General features: G+C 41.5%; 1 protein-coding gene across 5 annotated transcripts in view; it reads left to right on the top strand.

The window, feature by feature from the left end:
* The first annotated feature begins 5,230 nt into the window (after window positions 1-5,230).
* Window positions 5,231-23,652, top strand: part of LOC125297515 — a 49,012-nt gene continuing 30,590 nt past the window's right edge. For 3 of the 5 annotated variants that reach the window (XM_048247877.1, XM_048247878.1, XM_048247874.1), the window contains exons 1-3: window positions 9,529-9,723; window positions 13,587-13,655; window positions 13,911-14,585. In XM_048247877.1, the coding sequence (XP_048103834.1) occupies window positions 13,592-13,655; window positions 13,911-14,585 (739 nt within the window). In that variant the 5' untranslated portion in view covers window positions 9,529-9,723; window positions 13,587-13,591. Of the gene's footprint in view, window positions 5,249-5,941; window positions 6,498-9,528; window positions 9,724-13,586; window positions 13,656-13,910; window positions 14,586-23,652 lie in introns of those variants that run through there. The other 2 variants (XM_048247876.1, XM_048247875.1) reach the window with 2 other exon arrangements.

Genomic DNA, 23,652 nt, shown 5'->3' with positions numbered 1-23,652 from the left:
GGGGCATCCGTGGCTGGAATAAACATGTATAGCTCTTAGTTTTATGCAGGCGGAGAGGGTGAATGAAAGCGACTGTAGTAGCCTAGCCATTATGAATGTTATTTACATTCGCAAGGCGCAGACGCACAGTCGCATTCAAAAATATTGGCATGAAATGACCACTGCCTCACACCTGTTCTCTGCTAGAGGACCATCCGCCTGGAATAAACATGTAGGCTACAACTCTTAGTTTTATGCAGAATGGCGGAATGAAAGCTAGTAGCCATATTATGAATGTTATTTACATTCGCAAGGCGCAGACGCAGAGTCGCATTCCTGGGTAACGATGCACACAGACGCTTGCATTGCATGCAGTGCAGCACGCATCTCGTTCACTTTACATGTGCAGCACGCATCTCGTTCACTTTACATGTGCAGCACGCATCTCGTTCACTTTACATGTGCAGCACGCATCTCGTTCACTTTACATGGGCAGCACGCATCTCGTTCACTTTACATGTGCAGCACGCATCTCGTTCACTTTACATGTGCAGCACGCATCTCGTTCACTTTACATGGGCAGCACGCATCTCGTTCACTTTACATGTGCAGCACATGGGCTTAAGAGAACTGTGGTCCTGATGTGTTGCTTTTCTCCCGTCGCCGTTTTCAACTTTTTCTGCACCAATGGACAGCAACGCAAGGCACCAGCCAATCAAATTACGGTTATGCTTCAAGGCATACACCATAGTACACAAGCCCATCTGTCAGGAAAACCCACCGGCATGCAGTAAGGCAACACAACTGTGAATCTAGGGTCAGTCGCACTTCTTTTGGGGAAGCTGTCTGCAGTCCTCTCTGCATCATAATCCTGTGTCATATGGTCCCATTGAACCATTTCAAATAGGTTGCAGTGATGTGTCCTTGGCAGAATGATAAACAACATCCATTTTTTTCAATGAAGATGCATGCATGTATATTATATCACCATAATCTAATATTGATAAGAAAGTACTGTCGACCAATCTTTTTTTTTCTTGCAGTGAAAAGAAAACATTTCTTTAGACGAAAATAAAATCTTAACTTAGGTCTCAGGAGTCATGTGTCTTGATCATAAAGTCTTCAATAATGAAGTCATTAAAGGTCTCATCTCATCGTTTTTTCATTAACTTTGCAGTGGTCTGTAGTATTGATGAATGCCCTGTGAGCCGGTTTTGGTGAAAAAAATGCCGTCCTGCGTCTGTTTCATGCTGTTCTAGTTTGGTGGGGAAGGTGGGCGGGGAGGAACGACTGGATTTCGCCTCTAATCATGAATATTGCGTAACATAATATATATTATGTCCCAATTTTTCCTATAAGATTACTATAATATTTTGTCCCAAATATTATAAGATTCCTATACTACTTTTTCGTAAGGGGATTGCTCATGTGGTTAGAAAAATGGGCAACACCAGTACCCCTGTTGTCTGTATGACCCTGTACCCAGGATTAGAACCAGTCTGCCTTAGCATAATGTACTCCCTTCAAAATGCATTAAACATTCGACTATGACGACTATGGCCCTCTGTGAGACAGAAGATATGAAAGGTAAGATAAACCTTTAGCTTAAAAGGGACAAAAACTGATGAAACTCCTAAAACAAATATACAAAACAGGTCAATTGTCTATAAACAACTTTATTATATTTACATACAGCAGCAAGCAAGCAAGGTGCAAAGACAATAAGCAAGGTGGTTCAGTAAGAAGGCCTATTGTGTAATATACTGTTGAAGTAGGTCTACTGTTTTTTTTTTGCTAGGTGGTCCATGAAACACTGACAAATAGTAATATTGCAGTCTATTAAAATAATGCAAACACAAAACAAGAACATCCAAACTATGCACAGAATTAACAATGTCTTCTTTTTGCCAGATGATGCAGACATTTGGCCTACAGATCCTTTGTAAGATAGTGCTGGGATTATTTAGGGAAAAAAGGTCTGAGTTGTTGTTTCGGGCTGTATTGTCCTGGGGATCCGAAGGGACAACACACAAAACACATTCGTTGGCTGTGATGATTTTATAACATTGCTCTTTGATTGCGCTGGGCCATAGGTGGAGCCATCAGGTGTTATTGTGGAGATGTCGCTTTCATCCTCCTCCTCCTCTTGATCAACCCGAGGTCTTCTAGCTGGCCTTGGATGAACAGGCTTGATGGCAGTAGAGGTAGCAGGCCCCCATGCCCATGGTGTATCCGAAGTGCTTGTATCAATACTCATACTTTTCATGAAGTATTCTGTTTGGGTACCTAAAGTAAATAAATATGTATTATTACTGTCAAGTTACAAGATACTAATAGTACACAGGACATTCACTATCTCACAAAACTGTACTGGTACAATGGAAACAAAAATATTTTAGTGAATGTGGTAAGGTGTATGATGTACTAAGTAGCACACCCACAAGAAGACATTCGGTAATATCAATTCTATCTGTTATGCAATTCATGGGTTTCATCAGGTCCATTTACACAGGTGTATTAATCAAGCACCATGCAGTCTGCATTCATAATCGAGGTGCTTGATTTTATACACCTGTGGAAAGTGACCTGAAGAAACCCATGAATTGACTTTCCAAAACATTGACGAGCACATAAGAACCTGTATTCGCCTACTAGAAAAAGACTTCTAGAAACTAACTAGTACAACAATAAAAGTTAGATCACAAAAGCCTCGCTCCACCTCTCACCATACATTCACACACCATCTTAAGGACTGGCTTTTGAGCATACAAAAATGTGAGCACTTCTCATAATACATTAATGTTGGTCTGCCTCTATAGTTTAGCTGTCCTGTAACCCATGATGTATGTATGATAGATAGATGGATAGGTGGTTACTTTATTGATCCCTTAAGGGTTGTTTGGCTGTATGGTTATATGTCTTATGTTTTAAATGTTTTATTGGAGCTAGTATTATGGCATTATGTTCTATTGCTGTAAGTCAATTGCTATGTGATTTAATATGGGGTTTTTTTTAGCCACCATGTGCCTAGTATAACATCTTGCCAATGGACTACAGTTGAAAATTAGCCTGCTGGCTAACACTGGCACATTTACAGAAATGTTGATCAAGGTGCACTGTCCTTTAAAAAAATAAATGAAATGAAATGAACCTTTGCTTCTAACGTGATGACCTAATGTAGGCTAGAAAGCTGTGTAGCCTGACATGAGGATGTGCTCTGGAAGACATACACACTAAGTACACAGCAAGTAATCAAACAAAACATCATTGTATGTCAATGTAATAATGGCAAGAAGACATAAATTAGACTGAAGTGTAAATACCTGAGCTCTAGTGATAGCAACTTAGCCTAATAATGCAGGGGTATTGTGTTTTTGATTTTCCCTGTTTAGACTAGAACAATACCCGTACTTAGTTGAGCATAAAATATTGTTGCTAATATTATTATTTGTGGTTTAACGCTTAGGTTAGAAGATTATAGGTTCAACAAGCTAAATCTCTGGGTGTTGTGGTCAGTTTCTTATGAGTGTAGCTACACCAGGCACGCAACTAAAGCATTCCGTTCGCGTTATGTACTGCAACAATTAGCTTCCAATAGGCCTAATCAATGGAAGTAGCTACACCTGGCGTGTTAGTGGCCTGTAGGCTACGCTCGGGAAAAATAGACCATTCCTCTAATGGATTTTACCAGAGCCCTTCCTATTAGGCATTCTCTGATTTTACACGTCGCGAACAGAACACTTCAGTTACATGCCTGGTGTAGCTTCCTGTAATATAGGCTAGCCTAAGCCTAGCTTGTACCCTTTTCATGCATGCTAACGTGAAGAATATGAACATGCTATTTTGTAACAGACGTTAGGTGGAAAAGTTTGTTTGTACTTACAGCCTGTGAGCTGGTGGTCGATCGTCATGACGGTACAGAACCAGGTTTTCAGAACATCGATGCAAAACCACTTTCTAAGGCAGTGAGTGTGGTCGAAATGATTGGAACACAGAACTAATGTTGCACTACTTCGGTGGTGGTGTTCCAACGATAAATCCGAACCATTTCTTCCTCAACTCATGTTTCTAAGGCAAGACATGCAACATTGATGTGTTATTGCCAAAACAATAAAACAGGCACGATTTTTTTCCCGCCATGTTGGCAACTTGCTGTTAGCTCCTACTAGCTGCAGAGAGACAATCCCCTAGCCGCAAAATCTTCCAGTCTTCCTGTAGGCGGTCACAAGCCAAGGTGGGCGAGGCCATGAATAGTCAGTTTCCCTTCGGCGTCATTGGGAAGGGCTCTTTCTGATTCGCTTGTTTTTCTGTGTATTTTCTTTCATTGGCTAATGCGGGCAATGGGGGTAGAAGATCATTTTCACGTGCAGCATGCATATGCAACTTGGAGTGAGCTATAATATTTCGAAAGGAACAAGTATTAAACGGGTTCTCAGTGAATGTGACCTTTAAACTCAATCAGTTCATTTTAAGTCCCAGCACTAGATGGCAGTAGTGATTCGCTGCACTGGCTGGTGTGGGCAGTGGTGTGTGTAGAGTAGAGGGAGTTGGAGTTCAGCCCAACTGATAAGGAGAGATGACTGTGGAAGTGCAACACTGCAGATCTGAGATCAGTGTTGTTGTGTGTCTGCTGGAGTCAGTCAGACGATGCCAGATGGTGGGAGACCAGATCAGCATGGTGCTGAGGTTTTGACACGTCACCTGCTACATGGCTCAACAGTGAGAGAGCAACATTGTGTGTGTGTGTGTTTCTGGGGTTACTGCAGTCACTGTGAGAAAGTGTATCAAAGAAATTCCTGAATCATGTCATGTGTTTATTTATTCCATTCCATGTACATATCCATTTACATTCATTAATTTAGCCGATACAGAGACCAAGACATAAGACACACAGTGCAATTCAAACACACACACACTACACACCACAAACAACACACACACCACACACACCAGTCAATTAAAACACAGAACATAGAGTAAGATACAGAACCCAACGTTTTTGTCCAAAGTGACTTACAAAAGGATGGAGAACAATGAAGGTGCAGTTAGAATTAGAGCCTAATAGTGTAATAATGGTGCAGTTAGAATTAGAGCCTAATAGTGTAATAATGGTGCAGTTAGAATCAGAGCCTAATAGTGTAATAATGGTGCAGTTAGAATCAGAGCCTAATAGTGTAATAATGAGTGTTACCTGCATACGAAGTAGAATGACTTCAGAGTCCAGTTAAGTCCAGTGACACAGATGAAAGAGAGAGAAAAGAATGTCATGGTAAGGCCAGGTTAATGGCGTTGGGTTGTTAGTGGTGGTACAGGAGGAGGATGTCTTGGTAAGGCCAGGTTCATGCGTTGGGTTGTTAGTGGTGGTACAGGAGGAGGATCTCTTGGAAGAGCTGGGTCTTTAAGAGGTTTTTGAGAGGTTTTTGTTCTCAGTAGGATGGTAGGAACATCACAGACACACTAACGCCCATAATGATGCTGATGTCCTTTAGTTCACGTGGTCAGTCTCAGTCTCTCCATGGGACACCATGAGCTATGGGGCGGTTACAAATTGGAGGACGGATGCAGGAGGAACAGTGAGACAGCTCGTCAAAGCAGAGTCGGCCTTCCACCGTTGGAGTGGCGCCTACACTGAGGTCAAAGGTCATTCAGTAGAAACTGGTGGTCACGCCTGACACGCATTTCACAAAACATTTGTATTCTACTTTTTGTCTTTTATAAAATATTCAGATTTTACTGAATACTGGCAAAATCGAAAATCTATTGACATGAATGGAGCAACGCACACAGCAAGTGCGGGGGTCAGCCCTATGTTCCCACAGCCCTATGTTCCCACATTTCTAAGGTTAGGGTCAGGCCCGGTGTGGGTAATCGGGAGAATTCCCGATGGGCCGCTTCAGTTAGGTTAGGACTAGGGTCGGGGTTGGGGTTAGGCCTGAGGTGTGGGTAGGTGGGTTAGGGTTAGGGAACATATCGCTAGGCACGCTCCCCAAGTGCGGCCGTCGCCGTCCCGTTGCTCTTATCTGCCCCTTTCTGTTTTTTTCAGGGCGATTTTGATTCGTCATAATAGAAAACAGCTGTCTGGTCATTGTATCTCCACTGAATCGATGGGTGATCGCGTGTAATAAAATGTGTGTGTAGTAGTGATTAATCAGGGCTCTCAAGTGTCACACATTGTATTTCTCACACAGAAAAAATATGTATGATATACTGTATTTAATATGCTGCAGCGCCCAGAATGTCTATGGCTGCACCGCTCTCACTATGGAACCGACCGGAATGAAGCGTGTCTCCCTGGAGTCCTTAGACAATTCTGCCATTTATCAGCCAATCAAAAAAAGAAAGTGGCTACACAATAGCCAATCAGAAAATAGCACAACTGTATCTGGGTAAGATTTTAACACAAAAACCAATGAAAAAAAAACATATCCTGGAATGGTTCACGCGTGATTCTGCTACCGAAAGTATCTTTCACCCTCAGAGGAAACCACTGGAGCTTCGAGCATCACTTTGAGCACAGAGTAAGTCATCTTTTAATGTTACAACAAATTCACAACTTGTTTGACACAAACAATGACAACTTCACTGCTGTTAGAGAATGTTTCCCAGATAATGAGCATCAGGTGTAACCTGACTCTCGCCAGATGAATTTCTTTACGCCTAGCTTCACTCACATCCATCTGGGACCTCTTCCGTTGAGAGTGATTTCTGCACCAGATTTTATGGTAGAGCCAATCAGGACGCAGGGCGGGAGTTTCATAGATGTTGTTGTAAGAAAAATTGAGTGCAAGCAGACAGAGGCAGGTTTGAAAACTGAGAACATGGTGAAACATTTATTGGTTAACAATGGTGTTAGAACTACGAGTTCGGAGGCCAGCATAGCTCACAGCTTATGGTGGTGGCCAACTGAACCTCCAGAGCAGTGTCTTCCCTCTGCATTTAAAGTGTAGCCCACCTTCTTTGATTGTGTCAAGAGAAAAGGACTCATCATCAAATTATTAATTGTCGTCATGTGTCCTCATGTGGTTACAATGGGTCATGTGAGCATTTGATTGACAAAGGTCACAAGAGCAGTTTGGTTGACAAAAGGTTTGGCATGATCAAAGGCTGGGGTGATGATTAAAATGAATGTTAAAGTACATACACTCTGGAATTTCTCACTACAATGTGACATAGCGTAGAAGCGACTGTGAGACTGTTATCAGCGTCACGGGTTGGCTTCGATGTGAGTGGTTGAAGTAGCACGTCAATAGATGACGGACAAGTGGCTTATCCAATCATATGCAAGCATTTTTTGATTAGGCCCAGCCTTCTGAAGCAACACTTCAATGGAGTCAGGTTACATCAGTTGTTCATGACTGTCTGAACTTAGCAATACATCAACAATAGTTACAACCTGTTCACCGACAACACCTGCTCAGAACAGTCTAGGCATATATTTTCGTTATCACACGATGACAGACATATTGTCACATTATCAGGCTTAAAGTGTTCAGGCACCTTGCCTAAATTCAGGCGTGAGCTGGTAGCCTATGCTTAAGATTTGAAAATAGGCAATGAGACAACAGTATACGTCCTCATACTGTAAATGTTTGATAACTTAAGGCACAGACATTTTTATTGCTTTAAGTTCTGTCTAATGCAGGACTTAAACATCTCTCTCTCTCTCTCTCTCTCTCCAAATAGGCTTAATCATTTTATTAGCACTAAATAAATAAAAGTAAATAAATACTAGGCTAAATGAATTAAAGTGTATTCCATAGTCGATGTTATAGGTCACTTTTAAAATCTTGTCATACGTTATAATTATATCCTGGCCATAAATGCATTTATCATTGCATCTGTCTTTCAAAAATGTCAGGTAAAAACAATTAAGCATCCTCTCATTGGTCTTGAGGGGAAAGCCTCTTAAAAAGGCCAGGTTAGAGGATGCTTGCACAGAGAAGGTGGTGAAAAAGGCAGGCCCATTATTGAATTGTCAGTGCCATGTGTCAAATCTTTTCTTCTGCAAGTATGAGCAATTATAAATTATACTTACCGGTATGTTCCATTTTGATTTTTTTGCCCAATATTGCACATCATCTACTTAGAAGGGCATTGCTCCCACATACGTTGGCCTATAATAAAATGCCTGACCTTGAAAAGCTGAGACACTGTACAGTATAACTGTGTGTGATGTACTGACAAGAGTTACAGAGGCTAGAATATTCTCTGAACTGACCACATTTCAGACCTCTAGGTCACTTGATATGACTTAGAAACAGAACTGAGACCTAGAATCAGGTCTTGTGAAGCTGTGTGCAAAAGTAGACCAATATGAGTTTAGACCATTATGCCAAGGTATGTGTTTTGTAAAATGCCCTATGGAAACTCCCCATAGGACCTTTGGTTATCCAAAATGCTTACTGACAATCAAATGTTTATTGCATATGAACCCCTTAGAAGCATAATCTTGGCCTCAAATGCAATCTGATGTATAAATATGATTTACAATATTGGAGGGGGGTGGGGGTTAACCGACAAGGGGCTGGAACATCTGAAGGCATATAACAGCAACAAAAACATTAATAGTAATATTCGTAATGAACACCCCCAGTCCCGCAATCTGTCCCACTTTGACGGACTCCTCAAAACTTTGACTGTCCTCAAAACTTGAGAGCCCTGCGTTTTCCACCGTCACATTCGACTGTCGCATCGCCGGCCGCGTATGCCAGCCTTCAGTTTGAAGTGGAACAAGTTTTACTCCGTGTAGCTTAGCATTCGTTATTTGTTTGTTTGTATCACATTCATAAACAAATAATGAAATAACAAGTCATTTTTTCACTTTTGATTATCAATTGAATATCAAATGAACGAATGATACATGGACCGTAAGGAAATGCTTTGCTGTCTATATTTTATCAGGCAGAAAAACTAAATATTTGCATTTCACCCTTACCTTTACGTGTACTGCTAGCCTACTCAACATTTTTTTTTAAACAAAGCTAGGCTAGCTGCTTCCGATTTTGCAGCATTGGAATTGGCGTGTGTATTTGAGGAAGGAATGTGTGATGTGATGTGTGATTGAGACGTGTGGGGGTTTAGGGCAGATACAGAACATGTCCACAAAGATTGTTAAGGCGGAGCAAGATGTTTCATCAGGAGCCACTTCCGGGAACCCGGATCGCACGAGGGGGGGGTCAAAATCCCCCTTTATGCAGAGCAGAGGCAGCGACTGCTCCATTGAAGTCTATGGGCATAGCTCAGAATTTCACCACATATGCTAAGGTCTTGGTTCTATGGAGTTAGGAATGTGAATTTCGGGCACGTTTTCATGATCCTCAAACCCTTCTGAACATTTCAGGTACATTTTTAGCATTTTTGAGCATTCCAGTCTGGAGAAAATCAACCTTATATCAGGTGTGCGCCGGTTATTTATGCAGCTGCTGTTGGCCGGTTGCAACGTACGCTCGTCAATACGTCATCGACACGCCTCTTTATGCAGACAGGATTCGATCCCCATTTCGCGCCCATAGACATGAACTACGACGAAGTATCTTGCTCCGCCTTAACAATCTTTGATGTCCATACTCATCATGTGACTGTAAAGAATGCGTCACATCGAAACATTAAACCAGCTTCATGCTTTACTGGAACAGAGGAACAAAGTGCACTGCAGACAGAAGTAGGCTACTCTGGTGTATGTGAGACTTTTTTTTATCGCTTCTTTGGAATTAGAAACTCTGAGGAATGAACAATAAAGTGAAGGTAAGGCTATTTTATATAGGCTATGGTGTGAAGGCTACACTATATCACTGACAAGTACACTATAGGCTATTTTAGAATTAGAGTTCTTACAGTTACCAAAGGTTGGAAGGATGAGTCAATAGAGTTAAAAAAAAAAATAATGGTCAAAAAAACATCAACGTGCTAATAGGCAACGTGCTAGTACAAACATGAAGCAATATAAGCATAAGCAATGAACAGCTATTCATTCAAGCAGGAAGACATACAAAAGTTAACGCCTTCAATCAGGAAACACCGATTTGGCTGAAGTCAAAACGCATTCCTAGTTCTTAATAAAGGTACAAACATAGTAGAATGATGATATGATCATTTCGATTCACAGTACAATTAACATTTTGTATTGCAGTTTTTTTTCACACAGTTTGCACATTTTCAACTTAGTTTACACACATTTTAAAAAAAACTGTTGCAATGCAAATCTCCAGCAAAATGACACACAACATTCAAAATGTAATAAACATATCTTTAAAGCAAGCATTTGCCTCACATTATAAACACTTTTGTTATTTGTTTTGACAAAAAATGGAATGAGACCCATTTTCTGATTTTATTTGATCTCACCCCAAGATTCTGATTCCTCCCTCCTGAATCTGCCCTACTGAAAGAATACAATGATATCCTTCTCTCAATTGCTCCTGGTTCTTGTGCCCTCTTAGTCCATTTTGATCTTAGCGCAGCATCTGACACCAAATGTTTGGAGGATGAAGCTGGTGTGCCCAGTGTTGAAATGGTTCACATCCAATTTGAGTGATAGAACTTTCTCAGTCAGAATGGGAAGCTGTTTTTCATCCTCCTCTTATAGTAAGTGGTGGTGTTTCTGTCCCCCGAGATTCCATTTTTATTTTCATTATACATCTACCTCCCTCAACTCCATCTTTAAGAAATACAATTTGCGGTGTCACTGTTATGCAGATGACACTCAATTGTACCTTCCATCTACCTCTGATAGTGTGTGATGTCACCTATTTAATCTGGGTGGCATTGAATTTACAATAACTAAATGGAAATAAAACCGAAATAATTGTTAGTTGTGTGGTTAAGGCAAGGCAAAAACAAAGAATAATTGTAAACAAATAATAAACAACAGCCTAAAAGGTCAATACTTTAAAAAGCAGTTTAAATATTAATATTTTGATTTTGAAAACTATTTTTTATTTCACAGGTTACCAGGGCAGTTTAGACAACACATAAACTATTGCCTCTTTGTTCTGATTAGATTAGTAGTCTGGCAGATGCATTTAGATAGATAGATAGATAGATAGATAGATAGGTAGATAGGTAGATAGATAGATACTTTATTGATCCCTAGGGGAAATTCAAGGTCACAGTATGCATACAGACAACATACACACACACATTCACTAACAGCAGAAAAAGTAATTAAAGGTATATAATATAAAAAAAACACAACTAAGCAATAAGGACTGTAGAAGATAAAGAATATACTAAATATACTAAAATACAAATTATACTAAATAAATCTTAATCTAAATCAATTCTAAAAAACAGTATCCACATGGGTGATTAATCAATCAGGTGCGCTTGCAATGACTGAAGCAGGGACTGAGCCTGTGGTCCTCTGTCATAAGGTAAGGTAAGGTGCTCTTTGTGAATGAATGTCATGGTGATGGTGCAAATGAGTAAGTCAAACAGTGCAACAGTGCAAGAATATTTGAACTTGTTGTAGTCTTGCTACAGTGTAGGGGCTCAAAACAAATAGGACAGCACTCCAGCCTCGACTTGATGAGTGTCTCCAGGTCATTATACAACCCCAAATCAGAAAAAGTTGGGACGTTTTGTAAAATGTGAATGAAAATAGAATATAATAATCTGCAAAACTCATATTTAGTTGCAAAAAAGATAGACAATATACTGTAACAAATGCTGAATATGAAAAAATTGACTGTTTCATGGAAAATATATGTTAATTTTGAATTTGATACCAGCAACATGTTTCAAAAAATGTTGGGGCGGGGTAACAAAATGGTGGAAAAGTTGTGTAATGATAAAGAAAACAAAATGAGGAATGTTACACAACTAATTAGGGTAACTGGCAACATGATTGGGTATGAAAAAGAGCATCCCAGAGAGGCAGGGTCTCTTAGAAGTGAAGATATAGGGGTATTCATCACTCTGTGTAAACCTGTGTGCACAAATGATGAAACTATGTAATGTATAATGCTTTTTAACATGTGATTGTGAAGTATTTGGGGAGTTCATCATCTACAGGACATATTATTATTAAAACATTCAGAGAATCCATAGAAATCTTTGCAAACAAGGGAAAGAGCTGAACAACAAATTGGATGGCCGTGGTCTTTTGGACCTCAGATGGCACTGCATCAACACCAAAACTGTTTCCAGACCTGTCATTGTATGGGCTCAGAAAAAACTTTGATAACTGTTGTCTATGTGCACAGTTTGATAGTCAATTCAAAAACAGCAGTCAAAATTGTAACAGCCAAAATTGTATTGAGACATGATACAGAAAATACCACTGGGCCTAAAATGGATTGATGCAACATGGAAAAAAGTCATGTGGTTAGACCAATCAAAATTTGCCATTCTTTTTGGAAATCATGGACTCATTTAGGCTAAAAAGAAAAATGCCTATCCAAGTATCCAACCTATCTAACTTGTTTTAGTGCTCAGTTCAAAACCCAACATCTATGATGGTGTGGATGGCATCTTGCACATTTGGCAAAGCACAATCAATTCTGAATGATGGATACAGGTTGTGAGCAACATCCAGGCAATGTTTTGCCAGAGACGGCCTTGACTATTTCAAGAAAACAATGGCAAAATTAATTCTGCACATATTTAAACAGTATTTCTCCATCGAGAAAGAGTCCAGGTGCTAAAGTGGCCTGTCTGCAGTCCAGATTTGTCAAATTAGCTGCATAATGGAATGAAAAACACGACTAAGAATACTCCATATTGTTGAGCAACTGAAATCCTATATCGGGGAGTACTGGGACAACATTTCAATCTTAAAACTCTAGCAACTGGTCTCCTCAGTTCCTAAACATTTACAGAATTAAATGAGGTATATAAATAATAGATGAGGCAGCACAGTGGTAAACATTCCCTGTCCCAACTTTTTTTTAAAACATGTTGCTGGCATCAAATTGAAAATTAACATATATTTTGCATGAAATAGTTTACATTTTCATTTTCAACATTTGATATGTTGTCTGTGTCCTTTCTTACTGCTAAATGTTTACAAGACTTGTATATTATCAAATTCTGTTTTTATTTGCATTTTATACAACGTCCCAACTTTTTCTGATTAGGGGTTGTAAAATATAAACACTGCAAAAACTGCTTATCTAACCAAATGTTATTAATCTATGAATATAAAAACAATCTAGTTGGTATTGTTGTTAGTAAACTACAAAGAGACTTACCTTTGTGCTTTTCTGGTAAACTCACAATTTCTAGGAATATTAGAAAGTATGCTTTCTGTAGTTCTGTAGTAGGTGTTTTTCTGGGTGATACTTCCTTCTTCTTCTACCACTGTTTCCTTCTACTACTCTTTGATAAGTAATCATAACGTCTGCACTCTCAACATCTAGTAATGGTAATCAATGATGCAGTATTAATTCCTACCTAAGGTCTCCTCTACACTGTAGCTTGAATGTTACTACTCATTTTGTCTGCTAAATGAATAAGTGTAAAATATTTAGTGCAACCTGTCTGCAGCTATGAGGGAGGGCAGTATGGGGTGGGGGAGACACCACTTTTGAATTTGCCATTTTGAATGCTGGTTGTGACAAACAGTAGCCATCACTATAAAACACTACTGCCATGTTGTCCTCTTTCAGTGTAAATGCGGTCAGGACATCTGAGTGATCTGAGTAAAACTGAAGAGATGGCTGCAGGGAGATCTACTGGTGAGTCCATCACTCTGATACCCTAATGGAACATGTCCATCACATTGATACCCTAATGGAACATGTCCATCACTCTGATACCCTAATGGATAGTGTGTTTAAATATTTCTTAAGTTATTTTCCTGTGATGAATAGTTGGTACGGCAGTGAATCTATTATTATTTTATTACTATTTTTCAAATATGTTTGGGGATCTCAAGTATTTTCTGAAAGCATGACAGTGTGTGTTGTCTCCCTGTGTTGTCTGATGACCAGGTGATATCCCCAATCTCTCCGACTTGAGGATTGTGTTGCTGGGGAACAGAGAAGCTGGGAAGAGTTCAGCAGGAAACACCATCCTGGGCAGAGAGGAGTTTGACCCTGATGTGAGAACACTGCAGTGTGTGAAGAGACAGGGAGAGGTAGCAGGGAGACAGGTCACTGTGGTGGACACTCCAGGATGGAAGGATTATGATCTTAGGTTTGATAGAGATTCTCCTAACCTCCTGAAACAGCAGATTGTTCTCAGTGTGACTCTGTGTCCTCCAGGACCTCATGCCTTTCTGCTGGTCATCCATGAGAATGTGACCTTCACAGAGGCAGAGAGAAACGCCACATCAAACCACCTGAGTCTTCTGGGCCATGGAGCCTGGAAACACTCTCTGGTTCTGTTCATTCAGGAGACTCCTGCAGAAGAGAAAGGCTTTGAGGTTAAAGGGAAAATGCTCCAGCAGCTTGTAGAGAGATGTGGGAACAGATGTCATGTCCTCAACATCAAGAGCAAAGATAATACACAAGTCACACAGCTGCTGGAGAAGATAGAAGAGATGGTGGGAAGAAACAGTGGCCATCACTATGAAATAAACAGAGAAATAATACAGAAGGTTGAAGAGGAGAGGGCAGAAGAAGAGAGGAGAGCAGAGGAGAGAAGAAAAAAAGTCCAGAGACTAGGTGAGTGAAATTATGTCATACAAATCTGCATAATGAGTTGGGGCAGTGGTAGTGTAGTGGTTTGTGAGGTACCAGGGCGTCACCCCACATATTGGGAAGTGTCGGCTCACTAGCTTTAGATGGTGGAGGTGGAAAACACGGAAACCAGAGCTCAAAGTTTATTTATATTTAACTCAGAAGTCAAGAAAGCAAAATAATCAAAAATAAATCAAAATAGCACACTGCTTCTAGCTTTCTACAATAGTAAAGCAATCAAAACTCTTTGTACATAGCCTCACAGCAAGCTAGTACTCACCCTCACTCTTCTCAATAGAGCATCACAGTCCTGCCCCTCCTCCGAGAGAGCGGAAGTAAGTTTCCCATTCATTTCTCCTATTGACATTTTGGAAAAATCTGTATCTAAAGAGTTTTTGAGCATGTCTTAGGCTAACCAGCTACGGCATAACTCATAAGCATACAACATATCATTTACAGTGAAAAAACGAAGAGAAAATCCAAAAAAAGTCAAAGGTACAAGACTGTGTACATATTTTCATTTCCGAGCGAAGGAACTACTCATTCCATAAACCACCGCGCCTCACTGAATAATATATAGCAAGGCACATTGCCATTTGAACAACTTACCACCGACGACAACACACAAACCTTTTTTTTACTCCAAACAGTGACTTTTATATAGTGAATGTGCAGTTAATATTAGTTATTTACTTTGGGGCAGCCGTGGCCTACTGGTTAGTGCTTCTGACTTGTAACCGGAGGGTTGCCAGTTCGAACCCTGACCAGTAGGCACGGCTGAAGTGCCCTTGAGCAAGGCACCTAACCCCTCACTGCTCCCCGAGCACCACTGTTGTTGCAGGCAGCTCACTGCACCGGGATTAGTGTGTGCTTCACCTCACTGTGTGCTGAGTGTGTTTCACTAATTCACGGATTGGGATAAATGCAGAGACCAAATTTCCCTCACGGGATCAAAAGAGTATATATACTTATATTCTTATACTTATACTATTTCAGGAGTAATCGTGTAAATAATAGTGTTTTGGTATTGAATTCTATATTTACCATCATGTATTTTTTATCGGGTGTGTGTGAAAGCGGTAAACGTTAATGTTAGCAACATCGTGCAGTGCTTCGTATCTGACTGCCATCACCGTTCAGTCGGGCTGATGCATGGACCGGTGCATGGTCTGCTCTTGGACCACCATGTTCAGTGTGAATTATTACACAAAATGTTCATTAAATGTACAAAGAAGTGTTTCTAGGTTAATGATTGATATGACTCGTACAGTAAGAAGGCTACAGTAGCCTAGCTAATGTTAACTAGCATTACCAACCTCCCTGCTAAACTCACCACAACTTTGCAGGTCTTTTCCCTCATGCCGGCCCTTACAAAACCCACAAGCTGACCCTCAGACACACAACAGTCAATAATGTGACCCGATTTAAAGTGGTTTTCACCCCTTTGGACACTCTTGATCTTGTCCTTGAAACAGCGAAATATTGCCACGGTTTCATGGACGGCCAAACCGCTAACGTTAACCATTTTACTGCAGTGTCTAACATTAGCTGGTGGTAGCATCGAGCTTGGGCTATCAACTAGTTCAAAAGTTTAAGTACTTAATGAGAATATACATGGCTCTTTATGCCTCGACTAAGTTGATGTTGCCTATAAACAACAATTCATGTTCATAGAAGCAACAAGGTCACTAAAACATAATATATTGCATACCTAAGTTGCAGCATGTGGGCTAATGTTAGCAGCATTATAATGACATTCTAATGTCTGAAATAGGGATCTGAACCGGTAGCCGTTTAACCGGTGGTTGACCGAATCAACGTTGACCGGTTAAAATTTTCTGCCGCCGGTAAAAAAAACAAAAAAAAAACACTATTTTTAAAGCTTCCGAATACCAGCCAGCGTCTGTTATTACACTGCGCACACACGTGTTATTGGTGCTGTATTGTATGGGGCGATATGATCACTCAATATCTAAAAATGATAAATGTGAGCATGAGCCATCCCACGGCGGAATTTATTAAGCGCAACCGCAGCAGAGCTCACGTAGCCATTCCGAAAACAGTTTATACCGGTTACTATAGTGACTATTTGTACGCCTTACATGAAGGTCCTGTCTGCGCAGCTAAAAAAAAAAATCGCCACTATTAACCTAAATAAGGCTTATGTGAAGCATGTTACCCATTATGTAAACAGTTAGAACATATAGGCCTAAAAACTTTTATTGTTATAAAAAAAATGAAACTACACAAATCGTTACAAATACATAGCCTGGCTAGCGCCACCACTTCTCAATAAGACGTGGTCTGGGAACCAAACGTTAATTTTCTCGTATTTGAAAAAAATGCCCAGATCCGTTTATTGGGTGCCACGGATGTCTATCAAATGCGTCTGTGCATAGCTCATCATCGTCTTGCTTTCCCCCTTGTTCTGTGATTGGTCCCCTATCTCAGGCGAAAATTTGCTCCATGGTCTCCAGGCTGCCTTAGCAGCGTGAATCAAATCGCGTGCAAGGCAGCATGGGAACACCCAGGCTAACAAATACAGACAAATGGATAAAATTTCCATTTGATGGGCTATTTGGCGCCAGCTTACAAGGATACAAGGATACAAGGAAGTTTATTGTCACATGCATATAGTTACTGGAAGTAAGAAATGCAGTGAAATTATGTCTGGTGTCAGCCTATTTGTGCAAAGTGTGTGGGGGGGGGGGGGGTAAAAAGTGCAGTAGAAGAGGGGTTTAGTAGATTAAGTGGCAAGGGCTGCATAAGAAAGGTGAGGGAGGATAGGAATTGGGGGGAGGGGGCACCAACAAGGAGCACCCAAGAGCAACAGGGGCAAGGAAAAACTCCCTTACCAAGGAAGAAACCTTGGGCAGATCCACGGCTCAAGGGGCTAACCCAACTGCCAGGGGTCTTGGTGTGTGTGTTGGGGGATGACAGGGGAGATGGGATAGTGTGCTGTGTATGTGGGGAGAGGGCAGTGTGCAATATGTGTGTTGGAGAAGCTTCCTCATGAGACAATGTGCTGTGTATTGGGGGGGGGGGGGGGCAACAGTGTGCTGTAAGTATGTTGGGGATGTGTGTTGGAGAAGCTTCCTGATGAAATAATGTGCTGTGTATGTAGGGGAGAGGGGGGCGGGGGGCAATGTACTGCAAGTATGGTGAAGGGACTTACTATTTCAAGCAGAGTACAGTATGTATGATGTATGTGAGTGATGAAGATGTGTGTGTGGGCGGGAGGGGAGTGTAGCAGTGACTGTGTGTGTGTGTGTGTGTGTGTGTGGTGTGCGTGTGGGTAGGTGGGGGCAGTGTGCTGTAAGTATGTAGAGGATGTGTGTTGGAGAAGATCCTGAAGACAATGTGCTGTGTATGTAGGGAGGGGGCAGTGTGCAGCAAGTAGAGGAGGCTTACTGTAGCAAGCAGTGTGCTGTATGTATGTGAGGTGATGACAGTGATGATGTTAATGTGTGTGTTTTTTGTGGGGGTGTTGGGGATGGGGGTGGGGTGGGGGTGGGGGGGGCAGAAAGGCTAGGCAATCAAGGACATGGGTAGATGGAGGAGAAATCAAAAATAATAAATAAAAAGTTCTATGGAGATGTGCAAAAGTTGGAGAAAGTCAGATATGTGTGTGTGTGTGTGTGTGTGTGTGTTTTTTGACGTGTGATGAAATAAGAAAATAATAAAAGGTCTATAGCATAGGGTGAGGGATGTAAAAGTGCTAAAAGTCTTGTAGGTGTGTGTGGGGGGGGGGGGGGGCATGAGTGCTGAGGAGTGAATGAGTGCAAAGTCAGTATAGTGTGAGTTCAGAGTTGGTAAATGTTTGAGAGTGCTGAAGAGTGAATGTGTGCAAAGTCAGTATAGTGTGAGTTCAGAGTTCGGATGGCCTGGGGATAAAAACTTCTCCTGAGTCTCTCAGTTCTGGCTTTGTGACTACATAGGCGTCTTCTTAATTTCAGCGGTAGGAATAATCCATTGTTAGGATGAGAAGAGTCCTTCAGAATCTTTTGGGCTCTTAGGAGTACTCTTCTGGTATCTTGTAGAGCAGGAAGTTGAGTTCTAATAGTACGTTCAGCTGAGCGCACTACTCTCTGCAGAGTACTGCAATCTCTAACTGTGGAGTTCCCATACCAGGTGATGATGCTACCAGTTAGAACACTCTCAACCGCTGAAGTGTAGAAGGCCTTCATGATGGATGTAGAAACTTTGAATTTCCTTAGCTGACGAAGGAAGTAGAGTCGTTGTCTGGACTTCTTCAGAACATATTGAGTGTTAACAGTCCATGTTAGGTCTTCAATAATGTGGACACCAAGGTATTTAAAACTTGTGACTCTCTCTACAGGTTGCCCGCTGATCATTAGTGGGGTGTAACTGTAGTTCTGCTGCTGCCTTCTGTAATCCACTACCATTTCCTTGGTTTTATTGATATTCAGTGTCAAGCTGTTAGATTGACACCACTGTGCCACCTCATCAACCTGATCCAAGTAGAGCTGTTCATTGTTGTTACTAATCAGGCCCAAGATCACTGTGTCATCTGCAAACTTGATGATGGAGGTATGACTACTGTTGGCTTTGCAGTCATGTGTGTAGATGTTGTACAGCAGTGGACTCAAAACACAGCCTTGGTGAGCACCAGTGCTGATGGTTAATGAGTCAGATGTCAGACCCCCCACTCTAACCACTTGTGAACGGTTGGTGAGGAAGTCAAATATCCAGTGACACAGGGTGGTGTTTAGTCCTAAGGCCTTCATCTTTGTGACCAAGGTGAGAGGTACTATCGTGTTGAATGCTGAACTAAAGTCAATGAACAGCATCCTCACATAATTCCCATTCCCCTCCTCCAGGTGAGTTAAGGTGGTGTGCATGAGGTTTGAGATGGCATCCTTGTAGACCTGTTGGCTCTGTAAGCAAATTGGAGGGGGTTGAAGGAGGCAGGGAGGGATGAGCATATAATGTTTTTCACAAGCTTCTCAAAACACTTCATCACTGTAGAGGTCAGGGCTACTGGGCGGTAGTCATTCAGACATGATGGACTTTTGTTTTTCGGTACTGGAACAATAACAGTTCCTACTTGCCTCAAGCAGTCTGTCTCTTGAGCCAATGATGTGTTAAAGATATAAGTGAACACAGGAGCTAACTGAGCAGCGCAGGATTTCAAAACCCTGTTAGAAATTCCATCCGGTCCAGCAGCTTTTCTACAATTAACCCTCCTAAAGGCATTGCTCACATCGACCTCAGAGACACAGAAAGGTGCATCCTCATTTGCTTCACATGCTGCAGCTAGTCCAATATAGTCTGTGTTTTTCATGTCAAAGCGAGCATAAAAAGTATTAAGTTCATCAGGGAGGGCTTTACTCACATTCATCATAGGAGGGGACTTTCTTTCAAAGCCAGTGATGGTTCGGAGTCCTTTCCACACTCGTGCTGGATCACCCTCCAAGAAATCAGCTTCAACTCTGTCTCTATAGCGCCGCTTAGCATCTTTAATAGCTCTACGTAAACTATAAGATGCTGCTTTGTAATCCGTCATATCCCCTGAAATAAGCCCAGCATTATAAGTCATGGCGCGTGTCTTTAATGCCGTTCTCACTTCTCTATCCACTCAAGGCTTCTGGTTAGGGAAGCTTCGGATCTTTACAGTTGGGATGATGGAATCAGTTAGCATATTGATGTAACTCAATGATACTTCCGTAAACTCATTGATGTCAGCAGAGTTCGTCTTGAACATCTCCCAGTCAACGTTGCTAAGGGTGTACTGTAGCCTGGCTTCCGATTGGTCAGTCCAGCGCTTGACCTCCTTCGTCACTGGGGGGTCCGTCCGACTTCTCTGTTTGTACATAGGCAGTAGGAAAACAGCGGCATGATCTGATTTTCCGAAAGCTGGTAGAGACTTCGCTTTGTAACTGTTCTTGAACTGTGTGTAGCAGTGATCCAGTGTGTTGTCACCACGTGTAGGGAAGTGAATGTGTTGAATAAATTCAGGCATGGACCGGTTCAGATGTACTTGATTGAAATCACCGGCCACAATAAGCGCAGCTTCAGGGTGCTTGTGTTGTTGTCTATTTAACACTTTAGCAATTCTGAAACCGCAGCATCTGTGTTGGCTTGTGGAGGAATGTAGACAGCGTTGATGTTCTAGATGAGGCGAGCAGGACTTTGAGAGAACGGTGACATTTCTAGGATCACACCACTTGCTGTTCGTCATGATGCAAACACCGCCACCTTTCGATTTTCCAGATTCCTCAGTCCTGTCAGAGCGAGCAGCAGAGAAAAACTCCACCGGAGTGATGGCACTGTCCGGTACAAGTTCAGTTAGCCATGTCTCAGTAAGAATATAATGTCATGCTTAGAATGTTTACTTAGAACGTAGCCTATTTAAAAAGCACAAAGCAGACGTGAGGTAACAGAATTGGTTAATATACTTTCCTGTAACACCACCAAATGTAGCGTTCTCTGTTTGTGACTTTGTAACGTGAGCTTTTTATAGCCCAGGCTCGGTGCTGCGTTGCATGGAAGGTCGACGTGCGTAATGTGTGCCTGTGCGTGGGTGCGCAGGGAAAGCAATTATTTTTCTCCCCAAAACAAAACCCTTATTCCTCCACAAGTAGTGGACAATGATTGGGGAAAATGTATAATACAAAGGGCACGAACTAACATTGTGTGACGGGAGCCTAACCATTCTAAAATGGGGGGATAACTTGTTTCACGGGCAGAGAAAGACGCGCGACAGGACACGGGTATCATAAATGGCAGTTATAGAATTTTCGGTGACCGACTTTAACCGGTTAATGAGGCTCAGTGGCCGGTTAAGATTTTTTTTTAAATTTCGCCATCCCTAGTCTGAAAGGCTAATTAGCCTATCGGCTACCTAAAAAAATTAGTGTTTAAACTAGCATTTACAGTGTTCTATTTGATGGTGTATTGGCCCAGACTAAGTTTGTGTGATATATAAACCACAATCCTTGTTGATACAAGTACCAGAGTCCGTCTAGAAGGTTTTTAATCGCATTAAGATTTTCAACATAGGCAGTAAAAGACTCCACGCCATCTTGGTCAGGGATTTTCGCTGAGTTTCAAACTTTACCATAACGCGCTTTCAAACAATCAGAGGTATCACTGTGGAATTGTGGGATTGTTCAGGATTATGGGTAATGAAGTACTTATCCAAGACATCACGAATAGAAGACATTTATCTCAAAACAAGGTTGGTGCCCCATTAATTTTTGCCGTCTATATGAGCATATGCAATCGCTTAGTACAGCCATAGCTGGTTCTAAGTCTACCATGTATGGTTATGTTTTTATGGCTTATACCCCAATTGTCAATGGAGAAATTGTATTGAATTCTTACTTCCGGAATCTGCTGTGGGCGGGACTGTGATGGTCTATACAGAATGAGGCCCTCTTAAATAGGCCAAATTGGCCCATTCATGACTAATTGGACCATACCAACAGTCCAAGAATTACCTGTAGTCAAAGGCCAAAAATGGGCTATTTAACTAAATAGGAAATAAACATTACATGAAAACAAACTATTATTATGAGCGCCGCGCAGCAAATATAAGTTTAGTCAGATTTCTTTTTTTTTTTCCCGCATGGCCAATTTTCCGTCAATGATTCCTGTGACACTCAAAGACGAAACTTGGTGGTCATGTAGCCCCACAAGGATAGCATGGAACCATCATTTTTCGTTTTGATCTGTAGCCCCCCCCCCACACACATGCACACAATTCAAGAATTTCTCAGAATTATGAACAGGCAAGACGGGGGTGGGATTGTATAAAATGTATTTTACATGTGAAATCTATGAACTAATCATGTTTTGGTACTTGTTGTCTAGCAGATACCAGTGAGAATTGAGTGTGCATAATGCAATTCAGCGAGACAGTTAGAATCCTAAATGCCTTTCACCTTTTGTTTTTAGCCAGCAGCCAGACCAGCAGATACCCTAACTTTGCTGAATTACTGAAGCTAAGCAGGCTTAGTTAGTACTTTGATAAGAAACTTCCTTGGAAGAGTAGGTTCCTGCTTGAAGTGGTGTTGGTGACTGGCCAGTAGGTGGCACTCTTCCCTGTGGCCAAAGCCACCACACAAATATCAATCCCAATGTCCTATTGCAGTGACATGGACACTGTACTGCAGGAGATCCTTTTCATGAATGTTAAATTGAGGTCCTGACTCACCATGGTTGTTAAAGATCCCATGGCACTTATTGCAAAGAGTAGGTGGTTCCCTGATTTGCTTTATTTATGTACAAAAGACACGTAAACACACACACACTACACATGCACACACACACACATACATGCACACACACGACATGTACAAACACGCACACAAACACACACACCCTCACACACATACAAACACACCTACATACACACACACACAAACACACACACAAAAAAACACATACAAAACACATATACACAAAAACAACCACACACTCTGCACACACTCAATTACAAACACACAAAAAAGGAACAAAGTAGGAAATGAACACAATTTGACAAGCATGACTTATTTTTGTGGAAAAAAATGTGCTGGACTGGGCGGTGGTCATATTTTGTACCGCTCTGCGGTACATCTAGTTATTATTATATTAAAACCATGTTACAACATTTATACATACTATTCACACTACACTTAAACACACAAAACATTACTGCAAGCTGTGTACACTGGCCTGCACCCTCTGCCCTGGAACAGGGAGAAATACTACCCCTACAGTGGCGCGCGCATCCGCATAGGAGCAGTCGAACCGATGAAGCGCCCGATTTGGTTCCCCGTGGAATTCGTGTTTCCCTAGGTCTTTACGCAGAAGCTCTAGTCAGCTACCGTAGCTGAAAACATGGAAGCACTGCCACTTGGGCCTAGAGATTGTTTGCTCTGTAGCGAGTGAGAAAAGTACAGATGTGTTGCATGCTTTTACTCACAACGTACTATCTCGCTACAAAGGATTCCATTCACTACGCTAAGCTAACCTAGCGGGGGCGCTACCGGACTACGGCAATGCATGCACGGAGACAAAAATGTTTTTGTTCACACTACAGTGA

Source organism: Alosa alosa, chromosome 7 (assembly GCF_017589495.1).
Source record: "Alosa alosa isolate M-15738 ecotype Scorff River chromosome 7, AALO_Geno_1.1, whole genome shotgun sequence".
NCBI lineage: Eukaryota > Metazoa > Chordata > Actinopteri > Clupeiformes > Clupeidae > Alosa > Alosa alosa.
This window is presented reverse-complemented; position numbering and strand designations above follow the sequence as displayed.